This window comes from Triticum aestivum, chromosome 2B (assembly GCF_018294505.1).
Source record: "Triticum aestivum cultivar Chinese Spring chromosome 2B, IWGSC CS RefSeq v2.1, whole genome shotgun sequence".
NCBI classification, from domain to species: Eukaryota; Viridiplantae; Streptophyta; class Magnoliopsida; order Poales; family Poaceae; genus Triticum; species Triticum aestivum.
Window position 1 is genome coordinate 120,417,278 of NC_057798.1, and position 19,529 is coordinate 120,436,806.

General features: G+C 45.0%; 1 protein-coding gene across 1 annotated transcript; it reads right to left on the bottom strand.

Annotated features, from left to right (window-relative positions):
• Positions 1-8,733: 8,733 nt before the first annotated feature.
• On the bottom strand, positions 8,734-17,713 carry LOC123043828 (uncharacterized). The gene is made up of 2 exons (XM_044466421.1): positions 16,346-17,713; positions 8,734-9,061 (listed from the first exon to the last, which is right to left on the bottom strand). Exons 1-2 carry the CDS (start codon positions 17,595-17,597, stop codon positions 9,054-9,056), a joined length of 1,260 nt encoding a protein of 419 aa, XP_044322356.1. The 5' UTR covers positions 17,598-17,713; the 3' UTR covers positions 8,734-9,053.
• Between the last annotated feature and the right edge of the window lie 1,816 nt (positions 17,714-19,529).

A 19,529-nucleotide genomic window follows, 5' to 3' on the forward strand; every position in this document is an offset into this window, starting at 1 on the left:
ATCTAACCGCCTGAAATGGTCGAGAGACAACAGGGAGTTGCATTCTTAATGCGCTCTGGTTCATCATGTGTGGGCACTGTGCAACAAACATTTTATTATCCAAAATGTGCTTGCTCTTCTTTATCATGTTCCTCTTCCGTTCTTCTTTAATAAGTACTTCCTAAATACAAGTCTTTGTATAGATTCCACCATGGACTACATATGGAGCAAAATGAGTGAATCTACACTCTAAAATGTATCTGGATACATCTGTATGTGATCCATGGTGAAAATCACTACAAAGACTTATATTTTGGAATGGACGGAGTATGATAGTAGTACAGTATGTTCCTTGTAGTGAAAATGAGCAGGGACATTTGCAGTGTAGAGGTCTATACGGTCAGTTGTGATGGACACTTTGAACTCTTTGGGCCTCTTTGATTCATAGGATTTTGTAAACATAGGAATAGGATTTGTAGTGTCCTGCCCACTTGAATCCTATAAGAATAGCAAGGAAATGCGGGGAGTTGTGTCGCCTTTGAGAGTTACACTGATATTAACAGTACCGCAGCTTCAGTTGAAGAGAGCTGGTATCCGAAGCCTTTCTAGCCGTACCTGCAATACTAGCACATATATTCCAGCAAGTTCCACTTTGCTGATTTTACTCTGATGCTTATGGTTTTCCCGTTATATCTACACTATGATCTATGTAGCTGCTTTGTGCCACACTAGCAGCAGTCCACTCTTGAAGCTAAACACTGCAATGACTTACAAAATTGGCACCAAGGCATTGAGTGCCATTCTAGATGCAATGAAACTCATACGCTCCCCACCTGTTGACTCTTGTTCAGAATATGATCCTAATGACTCTTATTCATCATGAGTGGGCAACCAACATTGTATGCAATGAAGAGGAACCTCAAGAATATGCTTCCTCTTCTGTTCTTTAACATGTTCCTATTTTGTTATTCTGTATTTAGTACGTACAGTATGTTCCTTGTCAGGAAGGGGAGCAGGGACATCTGTAGTCAATGGCTGATAGAGCTGGCCTGTACGTGATCGACAGGCTTTCAATTACTAGCGGCAATACAACACCGTATTTTCAAGCCAGTTCCACTTTCCTGATTTATATATCGTGGTTATGGTGTACCCCTTTTATGTACACTATGATCTGCCTAGTTGTTGTGTGCTCTTGTTATCATGGTTTGGCAATAAACTCTCTATACAATATATTATGAACCTATCATCTGCCAACTATCCTTACTTCTAGAGCCTTTTTTGTGTACTTGTGCCAGATTATATTAATGCATGCACCATATTACAACACCCATGAGCTCTCTCATCAGAATTCAATGATAGCACACAAGTGTTTACAGGGGCGCCCCTATATTAGAATATCCTCTGCATTACAAAGATAATCTCACTACTATTTATGTTTTCATGGTTCTCAGATATTATACGTAATTACAGTGAATATCAGAATCCGCGCATCAGAAGAATATTGTGGAACACTGCAATGACTTACAAAATTGGCACCAAGGTATTGAGTGCCATTCTGGATGCAATGAAACTCATACGCTCCCCACATGTAGATTCTTGTTCAGAATATGATCCTAATGACTATTCTAACCTCGAGGAGTCAAAGGAAGATGGCCCGTCTTGTTCACCCATCAAGGTGCATGTTCTAATTTGGTAAGGTTTTATTGATTGCGCGTATCTTGCATATGTTATCTTGCATTTCTTCTACATTGTTGCACCGCCATATGCTTAGTTTACTCATCATATATGTCGAGATTACATGCCCATCCATTATCAATACATATTCCATCTGTCATCATGCCATGTTTTTTCACTCAAATGTTGTTCTTATGCATCAAACATCGAAAAGGAAGAGGGTGATTGCCGAACCTGAAGGAGCACCAGCAAAGTCCTTGAAAAACGTGGTGGTGCCGGAGAAATCCGACAGCACCCCACTTATACTGGCTATACAACCAGTGACACAAAATGTAGGACCGACTCCAGCAGACTGTACCCATACTTCATTGGTCACACCACTAGCCCCACCACATAGGACCTGCACTCCAGTAAAAAGTATGCCGATTTCAATTGCCATAGCACCAGTTGTACCACAAAAAAATCCCACTCCAGCAAAAAGTACAGCAAGTCCACTGGCCAAAGACCTATCCCAACTACAGAGACGACCAATTCCTACAGATTGGAACCCCATTCCAGTTATTCCCAGTTCAAAAGATAATGCTTTCAATGTTGTTAGGGACTACGTGCATATATTCCAATCATGGGAAGACTATAGTGAAGACAAACACCATTTTCACATCTTCCTGTCCCACTTACGTGTAAGTGCTATTATTCATGGTGATTGTTTTCCTGTTTTCTGGTGATTGAACACATCAATGATTTACATTACATTGTTGTAAGTACGTGAGGGTCAATCTGGATAGTCATGACGAGCAAAGCTTGCTTGCACTTTTCAAGGAAGCATTGCAGCAGTATCGGTGTTACCTAAGGAAATCACACTTTGATGGCAAGTCTATAAACGAATTTCCAGTGAAGTCTCCTATGCTAAATTTAGAAGACATTGAATGGAAAAAACTTGTTATGCACTAGTCTCGTTCCGAGGATGAGGTACTGTCTATGATATCACATGACAATTTGAACTTCTACTTTTCCGCATGTACCTTACGGATCTTTTTTGCAGGAAATCTGCTCAAAGAAGAATTTCGGTTTGAAAAGAACGATAGGATATCACAAATATGTTGCCCGCTGCTTTGTTCTTGTTAGTACATGTTGTCCTGTATCACTGTACTTGCATACATACCTGATTCATTATGTGACAGCAGTATGCATGATAGCTTGCTTATCAATTGTTCGCTCCAAATTATCTGATCTGTATGAATGGTTACATTAGTGTAGAATATATCCAATGCCAATTAATTTTTTTAGCTCTGCATTGTTCTTGTAAGTACCCATTGTCCTTTATCAGTGTACTTATATTGACAGGTAGTTGTTCATGTACCATCACTCTGCACCTTATTTTCCTTTGCCCTCCATTTTCTACACATCATATCTATATCTACTCTTACCATAAGGTTGGATAACACCGATGGTACTAAAGAAGTTTAGCTCTGCATTGCTCTTGGTTGTACCTTTTGCCTGTATAGCTGTACTTACATTTATAGCTACTTGGTTATGTAGCATCACTCTTCATCTTATCTTAAATATTCTCCATTTTTTTCTTATATTATCACATCTATATTTGCTCTTAACAAAATGTAGAAAAAAGGCAATGCTTATGAAGAAGATTCTGTGGTAACCTTCTTGAATCCCCCCCCCCATTAGCATGGACAAGGGCTTTATAGAGTCTGTCTTCACCAATAATGTAAGTTTGTCCTTCTCAAGCCTTCAAACTTTGTTGTGTATATTTGGTTAGGCATGACTGCAACAGTCATTTATTTTTGTTGTTTGCATCAAATTGCATGTTTAAAGTTTATTATATAGTTCATAAACAAAAGTTTGTCCTTCTCAATTTAAGTTTTCAGTTGTACAACCAAGTTCCTCCTTCATACCATGCAAACTAAACTATACAGAGCAAGTGATCTTCTTTTGCACTGCATGTATGCTTCTGTTCTTGATCCGTAATCCAGTGGTGTGGTGAACCTACCCACTACAGCACAATATCATATTCTGCAATGTCTTAACTATGACCAATGTCATATCATTCTACTATTATTTAAACCGTCTCTTTATTTGCAATCTGAAATGGGATAAATTGACAGCACACTAACCATTGATACTTATGAGATCTTGTTCTGTAATCCAGTGGTGTCGTGAAGCTGCTAACTCCTTCATAATGTCATTTCCTGCCATGTCTTGACCTGAACAATACCATATTGTGTTAATGCTATTTTAAACTGTGTCAATTTATTCGTCAGTAAGAAATGTGATGAATTCTCAGCACTGATACTTATATGTGCAAAACCTGTCATCTGTCTGCTTGTTTATCTTTTAGAGTGAGGAGGATATAACGGTCAAACAAGTGCAGTCTCACCAGCTTGCTCAGCTGCTTGCGCTGCAGCTCCTTAGCAGGGCTAACCTTTCTTGAACTTTATTGAAGTGTTGTCGGTTTTGTATATTATTTTGTCGGCGTATTTATTTGCAATAGTGGCGATCTTTGATGCCCAGTGTATGTAATCTGCTGTCTACTTGTGCTTTATTATCATAGTGGCAAATTTTGATGCCCAGTGGATGTAATATGCCGTAATTTCCTTATTGTATAGTCTAAGTTTTTTCTTATTCACAATGCTGCAGTTATTTTACTGTATATATATCCTGTCTTCGCAATAAACCGGCTGAACCGTAAAATTACTGTACATAATCGGGCCGTCACACAAATCACTATGTATGATCCGCATCATGGGCCCCGTCATCTTCGTCCGTTAACATGCCTAAATGTAAAATGGTTCACTAGTAGATTCGGGCCTTTAATAGGCCGAGTAAACCGCCGGTCCTATTTTTGCAAGAAAACTCAATGGACTTTTAGGAGGCTATGAAGTAGGTTGGGCCTGAAACGTGCCGAACAGCTCACGGGCCGGCAGCAGGCAGAAATAGACCCCGACCAATGATTGTACCAATCAAATCACGGGCTTTTAACAGGCCAAAATTGTCTTGGTACTTATTTGGCCCAATCAGATTATCGGCTGTGAGCAGGCCGGATGCAAACCGGGCCGTAGTTAGGCCCAACTATATGACGGGCTTTTAATAGGCCGAAATAAATAGAGTGCCGAAATGTTAAACGAGCCTTTAACAGGCCGAAACTAATATCAGGTCGAATTACTAAATGAGCCTTTAGCAAGTGGGCCCAAAAGCATAGCGTCTAGTTGACGGGCCGAATCTGATATGGGCCATGATTTAGCCCAAAGCCTCTTAAAGGGCCGGACCTGATCTGGGCCGTAATTTGGCCCAAGAACGTGGTAGGCTTTTAACGGGCCAGATCTCATATGGGCCTTTATTAGGCCCAGAACATGGCAGGCTGTTAATGGACCGGATCAAATATGGGTCGGCATTTGGCCCAAAACATGGTAGCCTGTTAATGGGTCGGCCTACTAGTGTCCTTAAAATCTTGTGGGCCTTCAGCTAGGCCGGCTCATTATGATCGGCGAAATCTTGTGGGCCTTTAGCTGGGCTGGCCCATTATGGTCGGCAAAATCTTGTGGGCATTTAGCTGGGCCGGCCCATTATGGTCTGCAAAATTTTATGGGCCTTTAGCTGGGCTAGCCCATTATGGTCCACAAAATATCGTGGGCCTTTAGCTGGGCCGGCCTATTATGGACTGCAAAATTTTGTGGGCCTTTAATTTGGCCGGCCCATTTAAACTTTATGGGTCACTTTTGGGTCGGTCCATGTGTCAACATATCATAGGCGCATCTCGCCCATTGGATCAGTGACACCTGTGCCAATGCGGAGCTAACACGTGTTTCCTCCAGCCAATGATGATTTTACACGTGGAAAATCCCCATTGGTCCGGGCTGTTAACGGGTTATCGGATCCAAAACCGGGCCAGATAGCTTAACGGCGTTCCGTTACGGTGGATGCCACATGTCGGTCACCCTTGATGAAAGCATTTCTGTGACGCGCGATTTATCGTCATGGAAGTGGACACTTCCGTGATGATAATTTTGGTAATGTCATGGAACACTTCTACGACATCACAAGTATGACTATCTTAATTCTGTCATAAAATCGTCATGGATGTACATGCATGACAGAAAACATGACCTACCGTGACAAACACGTATCATCACGGAAGTCTATTTTTTTAGTGCTTTGACCGGTACATTGACGCCATATGACTCCATGTCCCGCCATATTCACTAACACATGGAGTAGTGCCGATCTCAGAAAAATCTAGGACGGTTGGATCTTCAACAGCCCACCAGCCCGATCTAACGCGAGGAGTACATATGATCTTCTGAGTTCCTGATACACGATTAGCCCAGAAGCTCACACGCACTGCGCTCGCCCACAAAAAATGCCTGATGTGATCTGACTCCACCATTATCTTCATTCCGATCACTGGGAATACATTCCTCACCCACGGAGACTCACCCTGGTATTAGATCCGATCGTCGGTGCTAGTTGTTGCCTTCCCAAAGTCGTAATGGATGGCGGTGGCGGAATCAATCATCTTCTCCAATACACTAGCAAAGATGGGACCCCCCCCCCCCAAATCTCGCTTATGCCTGATATATCTCAAACGTATCTAAAAAAATTATTGTTCCATGTCATGTTATATAATTTTGGTATAGTTTTGGCACCAATTTATATTATTTTTTGAACCTAACCTATTAATTCGGTATCCAATGCTAGTTATTGTTTCTGCATGCTTTTGTATTTTCATGAAAATCAATTTTAGCAGGTTCAAAAAAATCCAAAAAAAAGACAGGAGAAGTTTACCATCCAGAAGCTTCTTGTAGCAACCGACATAGGACATGGGCCACCCACAGGCCCCACACGCCCCCTCCATGCAGCCAGGGTGGGCCAGGCTTGCCCCCTGGTGCTCCATTCCATCGCCTCTCGGTCCATGTGCCTCTATATGTACCTAAAACCTCCGACGATTTTTTAACCCTAACTTTTCTGCCGACGCACACCTGTATTTCATGACAATCAATCTGGAGGCTTTTTCGGAGCTCTGCCAGAGGGGAAATTCTTCACGTTAATTGTCCATCTCCATCAACATGAAGGCCACCATGATCATCTATGAGTAATTTTCTTTGGACTATGGGTCCATAACAATAGCTAGATGGTTTTCTCTCTTTTTGCTTCTCAATACAAAGATCACTTGAGCTGTCTGATCCATCTAATATAATTTGTTGGTGTGTTTGTTGGGATACGATGAATTACCACTTTATGATCAGACGTATTCACGAATCTTTTTGAGATATATCTTGTTTCTTCGATGCATAATTATTATTCATATATGCTCTCTGATCTATTCTTCTTTCTTTCGACAAGTTTGAGGTTTGATCTCCAAGAGGGAGTTGTGTCTGATAGTTGGGTTCAACCTTGCAAGATTTACCGCAATGATAGAAAGTGGAAAAGGCTTGTATTGTGTTGTCGCCACTCAAGATAAAAAGATGATTGCGTAGTTGTCCTACATGGTGTCTTGACCATGAATGGCCCAAGTTCTTCTGGAGTCAAGTTGTCATGATGGCCATCTTGTTGATCAACCGCACGCCATCCCGGCTGACAAGTATGAAATCACCATGTGAGTCGATATTCACAGAAAATAAATTTCTAGTTTTTCCCAAGGTGTTCAGTTGTACTTGTTTTGTTCGTGATCATAGGCCATAGTAAACAAACTGAATCCTAGGGTAGTCAAGTGCATCTGTATTGGGTATTCTTTAGGACAAAGGGGGTACAAAATGCCGGAGTCCGTCTGAGAGGAGGACATTTGTGAGCATGGATGTTACAGTCCGTGAATCAGAACCTTTCTATGGTGAGAAAACTAACCCGATTGAAAGCCTTGGCCAATCTCAACTTGGTGAAACTGATCAAGAGGGAGAGAGTAGTCGAACATTAGCTCACGTGACTCATGTGACAAAAGCATCGACCAACACTGCACCGGCTCAAATTGGTAGCATGCCTGGCAGTTTGCCGAGGTGGACAACAGAGCAAGAGGAGCAGCTAAAGGTCTATTCGCGAAAGCAAGGTGATGGTGTTGCACCGACTCAGATTGGTAGTGCGCCGAGATGGACAACAGAGCAAGAGGAGCAGCTCAAGTTGTATTCACGAAAGCAGGGTAATGGTGTTGCACATCAGGGGGAGCGACTAGATTAGTCACCGATGGAACAACTGGGTAACACTGATGTGATTTCTATCTCCTCTGATGAGGATCAGGCTGAAGGGTCAGTTGCTACAAAAAGGTCAATTGATACCGGAGAAAAGATTACAGTAGCAGACAAGAGTTGAGCTCAGCCAGCGTCCTAGCGCGCGGGATATGGTTTGATACAGTCAGTGCTTTCTAGGAGTATGAAGGAAGAGACCAAGCTCCTCTGTGATCACGGAACGACGCGGAACGACGTAAACGCTGGCAAACCACGAAGATCACCAGAGGCTGTTTGTCATATCATGATCAGTAAACAGATGCTAGACTGTGAATCACCGGGACGAAAGGATATGAAGCAGCAGCTGAAACCTGCACCTGTCTGTCTGGACACCGCCTGCAGATGACTAGCTGAAAATTAACACTGATGGAATGGACTAGAGGTGCTCTGATTAATGAAATAGATAAATTTCAAAGAAAAAAAAGTTGGTTAGGATCCTCTGCACTACAGCAGGGTGCAGTACTGTAGAGGATCTCAACCCCTCTTCAATGGACTTAGAGGTGCAGGTGCTAGTCCTGAAGTTTGGTGACCCAACTTCCTGGCCACACGAATCCGCCCAAGGAACTGCGCTCAGACAGACGTTCCTCAACTTCTCGCAGATTGCGGAGAAGGTGTCAGGCCCCGATAATCGCCGTCGGTGGCGAGGTCGAGCGCAGACAGCCTGTTCCTATTTGCAGAAGTGACAAACCTCAACGTCAACCTCGCGGCAACAAACCTGTTGCCGTTGCCGGCGTTGGACGGTGCAACAAATGCCACCTGATTCTTTTTGCAGTAAATATAGTCCAGTTTGTACGAAGTCATGTGCATCTCTTGCGCAACTTCTTACAAAAAGCAACAGAGATAGTAGAACCGATTTGTATAAATGTATATATTACTCTGCCTCAAGTCATAATCTGCTTCGAGTCACATTTGCATATCTGACACGAACAAAGGTTCCAGAAAATAGAAATTGTCTAGTAATATTTGATTTGTGAATCAATTTTGGTAGATTATCACAACTATTCTCCCATGACATATCTGAAAATAAGCACCGAGCTGCACAACAGTCAGCACCGCAAACAAGCCTGCGTCCGTCTCAAAAGGAAAGCCTGATGATTCCATCCGGTACATAATGCTGCAAGTTGCTGCTCGATACCTCCAGACGTCAAGGTTCTTCTCCCAGCGGCATCAATATCAGATATCTGAATTAGAAATGGAGGCATCAGTCATATCTGAATCAACATTAATTAAGAAAAATACTGGGTGCTTTAAGCAATATAATTTATTGTTACAAAGATAGAAAGAAATGTAATCAATTGGGAATGATAATGACCAGTACAATCATGCAAAGGTACAGGGCAAAATAACTTCAAAGAAAGTAGCTAATACAAGTCCAAATCCGGCATAATAGAACATTATGGTTCTACTTTACTTTATTCTTACGATAGTCTCAAAAATAATGACGAGTATATCTCAAAATAACTTCCAAGTTAATGCCTGGCTAACATAGTACATCTTCTCGAACAAAGACCGAGCAATCCACATCTGCTGTCACTCTTCCATCTCTGCTCCGTCACCTCTGCCGCGGCCTCGCCCTAAGTACACCTTCCATGCCGTGTGGCGGCGCTGAGGCCTGTGCGTGGAGCCAGCGGACAACAAGATCGAGCGCACGCAAGCAGTAGCAGTGCGATTCCACCAACGCTAGCAACAGTACCTCCAGGGTCGGCTTGGATGTGTCCCGTCACCTCCACCGCCCTTACTGTTCACCATCCTCCGTACATCCCCAACAGACCAGGAGGACGAGCAGTGTGACAGCCACTCCGCCGCCCGAGCTGAGCCGGCAAGCAGAGAGAGCGCTTCCAGCGCGACAATCAGAAGCAGCTCCACCGACGCCGGCAGTGACACCGCTAACCTGACTTGGACGCTTTGGTTTCAGTTACCTCCCTCTACCTTTCCTGCCTGCCCGCCTCTCTGGCGCCATCCCCACAACCGCCACGCACAGCTGATAGTTTATGTCTGACGTGTGATCATCGAGATCGGGGATCAGAGAGACCCCCTTTTAGTTGTTCGGGCAGGGGCTAAACCATTCACAGCTTCTTGCGGCTTTCTAAGAACTAATGACACGAGCAGTTACCCAGATTGAGGACACACGTAGGTGTAATACCCTATTTTATATGTGTTTGATGGATGATGTACAATGAACTACAAGCTTGAGCTGAGTGCTCTCAGCTAGTTTTGGTAGTGCTCGGGTGGGCCTCTAGCTGCCCCGAGCACCATTCTCTTCTTCCTATCTCTAGCTTCTTCTCTAAAAGCTAGCTATCAAGTTCTTGGGATCGGTCCCCTTCTAGTGGCCACGGTCAGTAGCCTTCTTTGCTCATGGAGGCGCTGCCTCTGCACATAAAATGCTGGAAAATGCCTCAGAGCATTGCCTCCGCACAGAAAATGCTGGAAGATGTGGCAGAGTATTACGCCTCCCACGAGGCAGAGCTTGAAGAACGTGTTGCTGTACTTGCTGCCGCCGAGAAGAATATTCAAGAATGCGCTGGTTCCATTGAGGCAAAAGCCACGGCAGTTCGAGCTGAGCGTGAGTGCCTAGAGGCTTTGCGCAAACAAGTAGAGAATGGTGGCGGCCGCCGCACTAATGAAGCGTACCGTGCAAAGAGCGAGCACCCAGAGGAGCTGCGCAAGCAGCTTGAAGAGGACATCGCGCGCCGCACCGAGGAGATGGATGCTCGTGAAACTGCCCTTGCCAACCGCGAAGCTGCTGTTGCTATCCGGGATACCGCCTTTGCCAACCTTGAAGCTATCCTTGAAGCCCACTCAACTGTGAAGGAGAAGAGGCTCGCCAAACATGAAGCCGACCTCAAGAAACACTGAGCGCAGATCGCTTTCTGCGAGCTCAAGGTGAGCGGGGAGGAGGCAGAACTTGCCACCCGAGAGGCTGATTTGGCCGGGGCCGAACAGGCCTTCCTGCACCGTCAAAGTTAGGTGGACATTTGGGCGGAGGCCCAGATCAAGGACGCTTGTCGGGCCCTCGCTTCCTAGTACAAGGCACAGGCGAAGGAGGGCGACACAGCCGACAAGCGTACCAAGAAGTTGGAGGACGATCTCGCCACCTCTGCCTAGACTGTTTAAAGATCTGCGGTGCAAAATCCAAGATTTGGATGAGAATCTCACCAAGTCCCGAGAAGACTTCTTTGCGAAAGAGCACGAGGTGGCCAAAAACGAATGCACAAGGGTCACTACTGCGCAGAAACAGCAGGCCAAGATGCCTAAGGCCAACTTAAAGCGCCTGCACGAGGTCGTAAGGGAGGTCAAGATCCCTGTTGACGTCCTCAGCCCCCTGGCAACGGAGTCATGGGCAATATGGTTGCGTTCTCGGGGGAATTGCCGAGAAGCTGGTGAAGCATCTGGATGAGGTCTTGATGGAGGAGGGGCATGATGTGGCGCAACAAGTTGCTTTGTACATGCTCACGTGCTACTCCAGCAGTGACAACTCTTATTTGCTGAAACTTGTCCTAGAAGGGGTCGAAGAAGAGAACGACGCTGGCCACAAGGCGCGCGCCTTCATCCACAGCGCATCCTGAGAAGTGGCCATTTGCGTGTACCCTGAACTTCGCTGTTGTGGCAAGTGGCACCGTAGGAGGCCGCAACCACTATCCAAGCCGCCAGTAACAACGATGATGTCCCAGAAGCCAGCGACGCCGAGGAGTAATTTTGTCTCTGCTTGCCTCCTTTTGCTTTGGTTCAGAGCCACTATACCTTTGTAAGGAAACTTGTTTAAGTTCGTCTGTACTGTTGTACTGTCGCCCCTGGCACCTGATGCAGGGAAAAAATTTACCCTACACTTTATGCTTCAAGTATCTTTTGCCTATGTTTTCTCTCCGTTTTGGTTTGGATTTTCTCCTTGGCATTTTTAATCTCCATATTTTCGGGTACTCCATACATGTTTATGCTAGCAAAGAGGTGCTCGAATGGGTTCGAGGCTGCCTCAAGGGGCACGATTTATGTGTAGGACTAATTTTGCTTCTGGATACGTATGAGCCAGGCAGTGAGGTACTTTGCGCAGGCCCAACACTTGTCAAGAAGCTAGCCGTTTATCCCAAGAATGGACGGGAAATGTGTCAATTTTGATCCAATACCAAAACGAGAGTATTGAGAAGAAGCACAAGTTTTTATTAGACGAGAGAGCAAAAGCTTAGCTTCCGAGCAGTCTCGGACGCCAATCCTAGTCCTTCCGAGAATGGTCGCATTTCCTTTTTGGGCTTCCATCATGTTTACTACCTGTATTCTTAAAAGACATTTTTAGAAACACTTGTTTGGCAAAAAAGGCTCTTCCACCAAACTGAGCCAACTAGACGGGCTTAGAGTAAGAGCAAGAAAGACCATAAGCACCCTGAGGCTTGGTGGTGCTCAAAGCGGAATGCGCGCACGGTCACCCTACCATCAGGTACTTGAATGGCTCCTTGCTTATACTAGGAACCGATCTGGTTGGTACAATAAAAAGGGAAAAGTCTGGCAATCCACTGTACAAATGAACTACAAGCTTGTGCTCGCAGCTAGTTTTCGTAGTGCTCGGATGGGCTTCTAGTTGCCCCGAGCACCCTTCTCTTCTTTCTCTCTCTAGCTTCTTCTTTAAGCTAGTTTTGGTAGTACTCGGGTGGGCTTCTAGCTGCCCCAAGCACCCTTCTCTTCTTCCTCTCTCTAGCTTCTTCTCTAAAACCTAGCTATCAAATTCTTGGGGTCGGTCCCCTTCTACTACCCACGGTCCTGCCCTTATATAGAGTTATGCCCTTATATAGAGTTCGGGAGGAGCTACAATGGCTCCTTAACTAAAAAGGTAAAAGGTTATAATAGCCTTCGTTGCTCATGCGTCCACCGCGGAGTTCGGCATGAGTGGCAGGTAAACAATTGCCCGAATCCTGTGTATCTCTAGTCAAGAGATTGACCTGGTCGCGGTCGACATTCTGCGCTCCACCCGTCAGCGTCTGATAATCGATGGAGGCTGCAGCTCTTGTCAAGGCGTCAAAGCCTTGGTCAAAAAGTGGCCCTGTGTAGTTGTGTCAGTCAGCTCAGCTGCCCCCCTTATCGAGCACGGAATCATGATACCGCCTGCGAAAGCGTCATCATTCCCTTAAATTACGTAGCCTGTGGTGGGCTACAGTCGATAGCTTGCCTGGCATTTAATGCCTGATCAGCCATGCCCCTGCTTCGCATTAAATGCACTGTGGGCAAATTCGCCTTGCCTGACCCAGCTGCTTGAGCCCGGGGTAACCATGCTCAGAGGCTTTGGCCATGCTTGAGAGCCTCGTGGTGTTCGGGAACGCATCGCGATGCCACCGCTCTTTTAGCCATGCCAGGTGTCGTGCTCGGAGTATCTCTTCTACTCTTTTTGGATGATTTATGATTTGCTTGATTGGATCGTAGCAAGACTGGACGAGACCAAGCTTCTCCAACATAGGCCACAACTTAACTTACTTACGTTGTGGAAATAATTTTTTGGGAGGCCCATTTAGGTGTGCCCGGGAACCCCGTTTTCCAATCCACCGACAGTTTAGGACATGAATTCTAGAATTGGGAGCATTCAAGAGACTTGGGTATTTTGCCATCATGGGATTTCGTAGAATTTTACTGTTCTGATGCTTTGAATTTTGGTTTCATTGTTTGTTCAAGAGCTTCCGGGATCTGGCATTTTGTGGGATAATTAGGAAACATAAATTATTGACGTGATCAGAATGTACGAGCTAAATTTAGAGTCAGGAATAGCATGAAAATATGTTTGCACTATCCTTCATTTTTTAGTCAGATAATATGTATAAGAACAAAATTGATTGGCCAGGTGGGGAAGCCTTGCACATGAGACTGACAAGTGCGAGGAGCTGAACAGAGTAGTCAAATTATAAACAAAAATGATGGAGCATTCTTGACAATCCTATTTTCATGTTACAATACTAGCTTGTTGTCTCTGCTGTAAGATTAAGGAATCATGGAATCAATTGGTACTTCTATTTGCATACAACAAACCTGTATAGCATAGAGCAGTAAGATTATTTTACCTAAATATATGCTTGCAAGTATTTCAGCACTCATGGAGTAGTGTGTGCTAAGGAATATTGTTTTATCTATAAATTAGAGAGATGAAAAATATATAGATTCCACAAATTTATCATGTCATAATTGTTCAAACTTTTTTGGCTAATGCTATTCTCTTGCATAAAAAAGTAATATATTTTGTTTCTTATTGTGTTTGAATACTTCTATATCATGTTGTGTCCAGTCATTTCAGTATGGTGTCACTGTATCAGTAGCTTTAGATGGAAATATATGTATTATGTGCCATAGTCATGCAAGAAGAAAACTGTATGTAAGAAAATAAATAAGATAGGAGGTTGAATATGTTGAACGAACAGTTTAGAAATTTACCATGATTTCGAACTTTGAAGGCTTGGTTCTAATGCGGTTTGATGCATTTTCAGCTCATTAAGGATTCCCTGGGTAGAGTTTACTTACCTTTTATGTGGTCATACACATGCTACATTTTATAATTGTAGGCGATCTCTAAGTTTATTATTTTTGAAATGTCTCTACTACGTTTTCTCAACAGTATTTTTGGCATGCAACATTAGCTACAAGTGTCATCGCAAAAAAAAGGGCTACAAGTGTTAGTTTACTTTTCTGCACCAATTGGAATTGAAGCCAATGCAGTCAGTTGCTGCATGATTGATATTTTTCTGAGACATTGCTAAGTGACTAAGACTTGAATGGAATGTTTCCAGGTATATGTGATGTAATACATTAAAGAGACATGGATGAAAGTCACCTTTCAAGATAACATGTTTTTCCTTTGCCCCTGCTAACACTACATTCTTAATTCAGCCATGAAAACAATTTAGTTTTGATCTGCCAGGTTCTTTTTATAGGTCTACGGAAGTCCTTATCACACCTGATCAATTTCCATTAAGCCACATCACTGATGGCAAAAAGAACTGTAACAATTACAGGGAATGTGGTGGAGAGGGAAGCGCAACTCCAGAAGTCAGGAACACCAAGGACAAAAGATAGGAAAATGAAGGTAGGGGAACTACGTGTCATTAAAAACCACCGTCTTAGTTAAGCATCTATCCTTTGGCTCTTTTATTACCGCCTTAAAAAGAACACATATGAATAAATTTGATTTTTTTTTCTGTCTACAGATAATTATGGAAAGCATGTTCCATATCATGCTTCCTCTTTCTTGTGATATTCTGTTTCATGTGAACAACGACGAATATTAGGATGCTTCGGACTTGGATAAGAGCATGGTTATGCACATTCTCATTGTGCAAAAGTTCCATATGTTCATTTGCTTAGATTTGTGATATAATATTATTCAGTGCAGCTCACATAATATGGCACACCACTTCTGTAGAGAAGCAGCAACATAAGAATTATGCAAAGGAACTGGGATATGCAAATAGGGAGTGCTTTTTTAGTTCTCTTCTGTACCTATCAATTATTCAAGCAACCTTAGCTGTTAAACCTCTTTGGCTCTGTGTCAGTCAAGAATTATGAGTCAGAGGAGTCGACGAGTCAAGCGGAGGTTGAGACTCATAGCCTAATCGTGACTAGTCTAGACTACTGCTCGACTAGTTGACATGGTACTGTAGTACTCAACTTACAGTACTCAATTACTGATACCTAGCATGTGGTAGTATATACTATATATTACTGTACAATATACAATAAAATTGAGTTGATCCAGAGGAGGATCACAGCAACACAGGAGAACAGCAAGGGGATGAGCACGACAGCAGAGGGGTGGATCCAGGGGAGGAGCAGAACCAGTGGAGGGCAAGCATCGTAATGCTCCTGGCCGCTGCTGGCGGCGGTGGTGGGTGGCAGCAGCGGCAGCGGGTTAACGGGCGGTGGCGGCGGCCTAGTCCCAGGTGAGGCGGCTCGTTGTGGAGCGAGCCTGGAAAGCTAGGGTTGCAACTTTTCCCTCCCACGGGTTGAGAGCTGCTCACTTATCCCTCCCAAATTGAGTTGATCGACTCAAACACCCAGACTAGTCTGGAATAGTCGATGACTAGTCACTCCACCGCTCAACTCAACGAGCTAGTCATGCGAAGAAGCTAGTTGACAATCAGATTGAGACTACTAGACTAGTCGCCCGACTAGTCAAGACTAGTGGTTAGACTCATAATCATTGGCGTCAATGTGCCCATGTCTAGTGTGTGCCCATGTCTGTGTATGTAGTTGGTGTTAAAAAATTTCAAGCTACTTGCTCCGTCGTAAGCTACCAGCGCCAACGACAGCCAGTGTGGCGAAACGGCCTACTCATCTAGTACTTCCTGATCTCCTAAGTTCCACAGCTTTTCAATTGCATGGATAACAACTTGCTAAAACAATTATTAATGACATAACCCACTACTAATACCTGCATAATATATTAATATCGCAATATGGACTGCAAAGTACAAGTATGCAAATACAGAGAGGAAGGTTACCATGTCGAAGAGTTGGGGGAGACAATGATGGTGGGAAACTGGCAAACAAACGAGCACCCACGTTGGTGTGCCTTGATGCAAGGAACCACTCAAGCTCCAAAGTCTTCAGATCCAATGAAACCAAAAAAAAAGGATATTGGTCTTGTCGAAGCCCTTGTAGAAGTAAGTATCCCCCCGCTACGCCAATGAGCATATAGCGATCATTTAAAGTGAGCGTTTCCTTTTGCAGCCACTGGTTTTCACCAACTCCATCATTTTGTAACACATAATACCTTAGTTCAGCTGTCAAATTCTCATTCATATACATCCCAATCCTTCCATTCTCTGCCTCCAGAATGATAACCCGTGTGTTATCGGTGAGAGGCGGAAGGTCGACTGCAGAGAAACCCATGCTCTGTGTGTCGAGCATCAGCAACTTGCTCACCGGATACATGGATCCCTTTGCGTAAAATGCCCAACAGAAATATCCGTGTGCATAGTGGCGCATTCGCGGCAACCAGTACAAGTCTTGATGGTTGCCTGGAGCCGGGTTGTCTGATCCTGTGAGCAAACCGATCCAATTTTCAAGTGTAACAGGATGCCACTGTCCAGCACTTGAAGAGAAGATGAGGAGGACCAGCTTGGTTGTGCAATGCGCCAAGCAAATAACTCTGAAAGACATGCCATCCTCATCCTCGGCGACCGGAGGAGCAAGGAAGGGATCGAATCGCACCAAGTCCGGCGGCTGCACCAAGGCGGCTAGGTCGTCGGGGATGGGAGGTAGCAGTATGTACCGCCGGGACAGGGGGTCAGAGACAGCCAGGTCCCTGACAAAGGCGTGGCTGTTGAATTTGGTTCCCTTTGGGAGGCCGGAAAGGAGGACGCGGCCGTCCCGCAAGTCGCGCCGCCAGCGCGCGGCGTTGGGGAGGAAGGTGCACGAGAAGTCGGCGGCGTCAAGCCCAGAAAAAGCGCTCGCGGCGGCGGCGGAGGGGTGCGGCGGCTGGGCCAGATTCAGCAGCGGCCGGTCCCACCGGTGCAGGGGATAGGGAGAAACGATGCCCAGTAGAGGCGGCGGGTGGCGAGTGCGGAAGCGGCGGAGGAATCGGTGATTGGTGACGAGGCGGCGGATGGAGACGCGGGCCATGGAGGCGCGGACGAGGTCGGCGGCGTCGGAGAGGCAGAGGAGGATTTCCTCGAGCATCTCCTCTGGTAGGGTGAGCAGCGTCGTCGGCGGGATGTCGCCTGGAAGGCAGCGAAGCGTGGACGACGCCATTGGGATCGATCTGGACTTCTGGAGTACGGAGGGGTGGGGGGAAGAATGGGGTTTCCGTTTCCTTGCTCTCTCGGGGACTCGGGACTCGGGACATCGGGAGTGTGGAGGGGAGGGGGGAATGGGGTTTCCGTTTCTTGCTCTCTCGGGGACTCGGGACATCGGGAGTGTGGAGAGAATTCGGCCGCTGGTTCAGAATGACTGGAAACGGTGCGACTGTTTCCCCAAAAAAAATGGAAAAAGTCTAAAACAAACCCTGAACTCGTGGAGAAAAGCTAAATGGAACCCTGAACTCCTAATCTCTGAAATGAGCACACTCAACTCACTAATCCCGGTCTAAATTAAACCCTGAGACCGTTTTAGAGCTAATTTGCTGACGTGGCAGGGATTTCACCAGGATTCTGACTTGTGGGCCACGGATAGGTGGATAAAGAGAGGGGAATCTGAGCTGTTGTTAGGTTCACGGCGAGGACAGAGGCGAGGGGGCGGCGATCTGAGCGGGGCGCAGTGCGGTGGCGCCGGGGGGCAGGGTGCGATGTCGGGGTTCTCAGGGTCATCTTTCGCTCCCGGATTCCGTCGAGCTAGCGGAAGGAGGGAGGCTGAGACAAGGTCGCCGATTCCATACCGCGAGGGCGCCATGGATTACGAGCCGCCGAAGCTCTGCCATTGCAATCCGCCAAGGAAGGCGCCGAGGTGGATATCATGGAGCCGGCAGAACCCCGGCAGGAGGTACTACGCTTGCGTCCATGCGCTGGTGAGCTCCATTTCCCCCTCCATTTTCCATCTGCAAGTCCCTTTCTTCTGCCATTGCTTAGTAAATCTGATACATTCCTTTGTGTTCATTTTGATAGAATGGTGGTTGTCGGTTTATTGAGTGGCATGATGATCCACTGCCCAAGTTTTTTCTGATTTGATTGGAGATTTAAGAGATGAAGTTTGGAGACTGAAGGGTGCTAGGACTGAAGATGCAGTTGAAGAGCAAACAATGACAGAAAGTGTGATTCTGGCTCTGCAGGAACAGTTGAAAGAAAAAAGTGCTGAGGCAGATGCAGTGAAGACCAAATATAAGACAATTCTGGTTGTGTTTGTTGTCTTTGTGCTAGGTTTAGTGCTAGGGAAATTTCTAGTGCACTGAATATGTGGTCAGGTTGGTCTTTGTATGGAGAAGGAGAATGGTTGGTTAGTGTCAGTTGTTGCTGGAACTATGTTGATCTATGTTGTTGGTTGATTTCCAATCCAATGTGGCTGGAACTATGTATGATATATTGATCTATGTTGATCCTAGTTATGAAGTATGTGGCATTATCATCCAGTTTGTGCATTTGCCTTGTTGGTTGATTTCCTATCTTGAATAATGAGCATAGTTTTGTTGACAAATGACCAAATTTATGACATGATATGTTGGCAGGAGCATCTTTGCAACAACACAAAACTGGATATGTTGATAAATGACCAAATATTGCATATGTTGCAGGAATAATGTGTTGACAGGAGCATGATCTGTTGACAAATGACCAAATATTTCAGGCATTTTCATTTCAGACATAATCATCCAGTTTGCAACAACACCAAAAGGATTCAAATGTTTGCAACAGGAAATGATCTATGATCATGACAAGCACATAGTTCAGTGCATACTAACAGGAAATGATCTATGATCACCAAAAGCTAGTTTTCATTACATGGTCACTAGCATAGAAGACATGCTCTACTCATTGCCACTAGCATTGAAGTACTTATAGCTTGGCAGTGAAGATGCTGCAGCTCTCTTCCTCCTTTTGTTGCCAGCAGATGTTCTAGCTTGTGCAGTTGGAGTTGTTTTCCTGGGAGGTTTAAACTTTGAAGCAGTTCCACAAGTTGGGGCTGATCTTGCTGCTGGTTGAGAAGTAGGTGCACTTCCAGCTTGTGTAGTACCAGCCTGCAGTACATTCATGT

Excerpts from the sequence above, each read along its gene's own strand:
- LOC123043828 (XM_044466421.1), bottom strand. The coding sequence starts at position 17,597 with ATGGCGTCGTCCACGCTTCGCTGCCTTCCAGGCGACATCCCGCCGACG.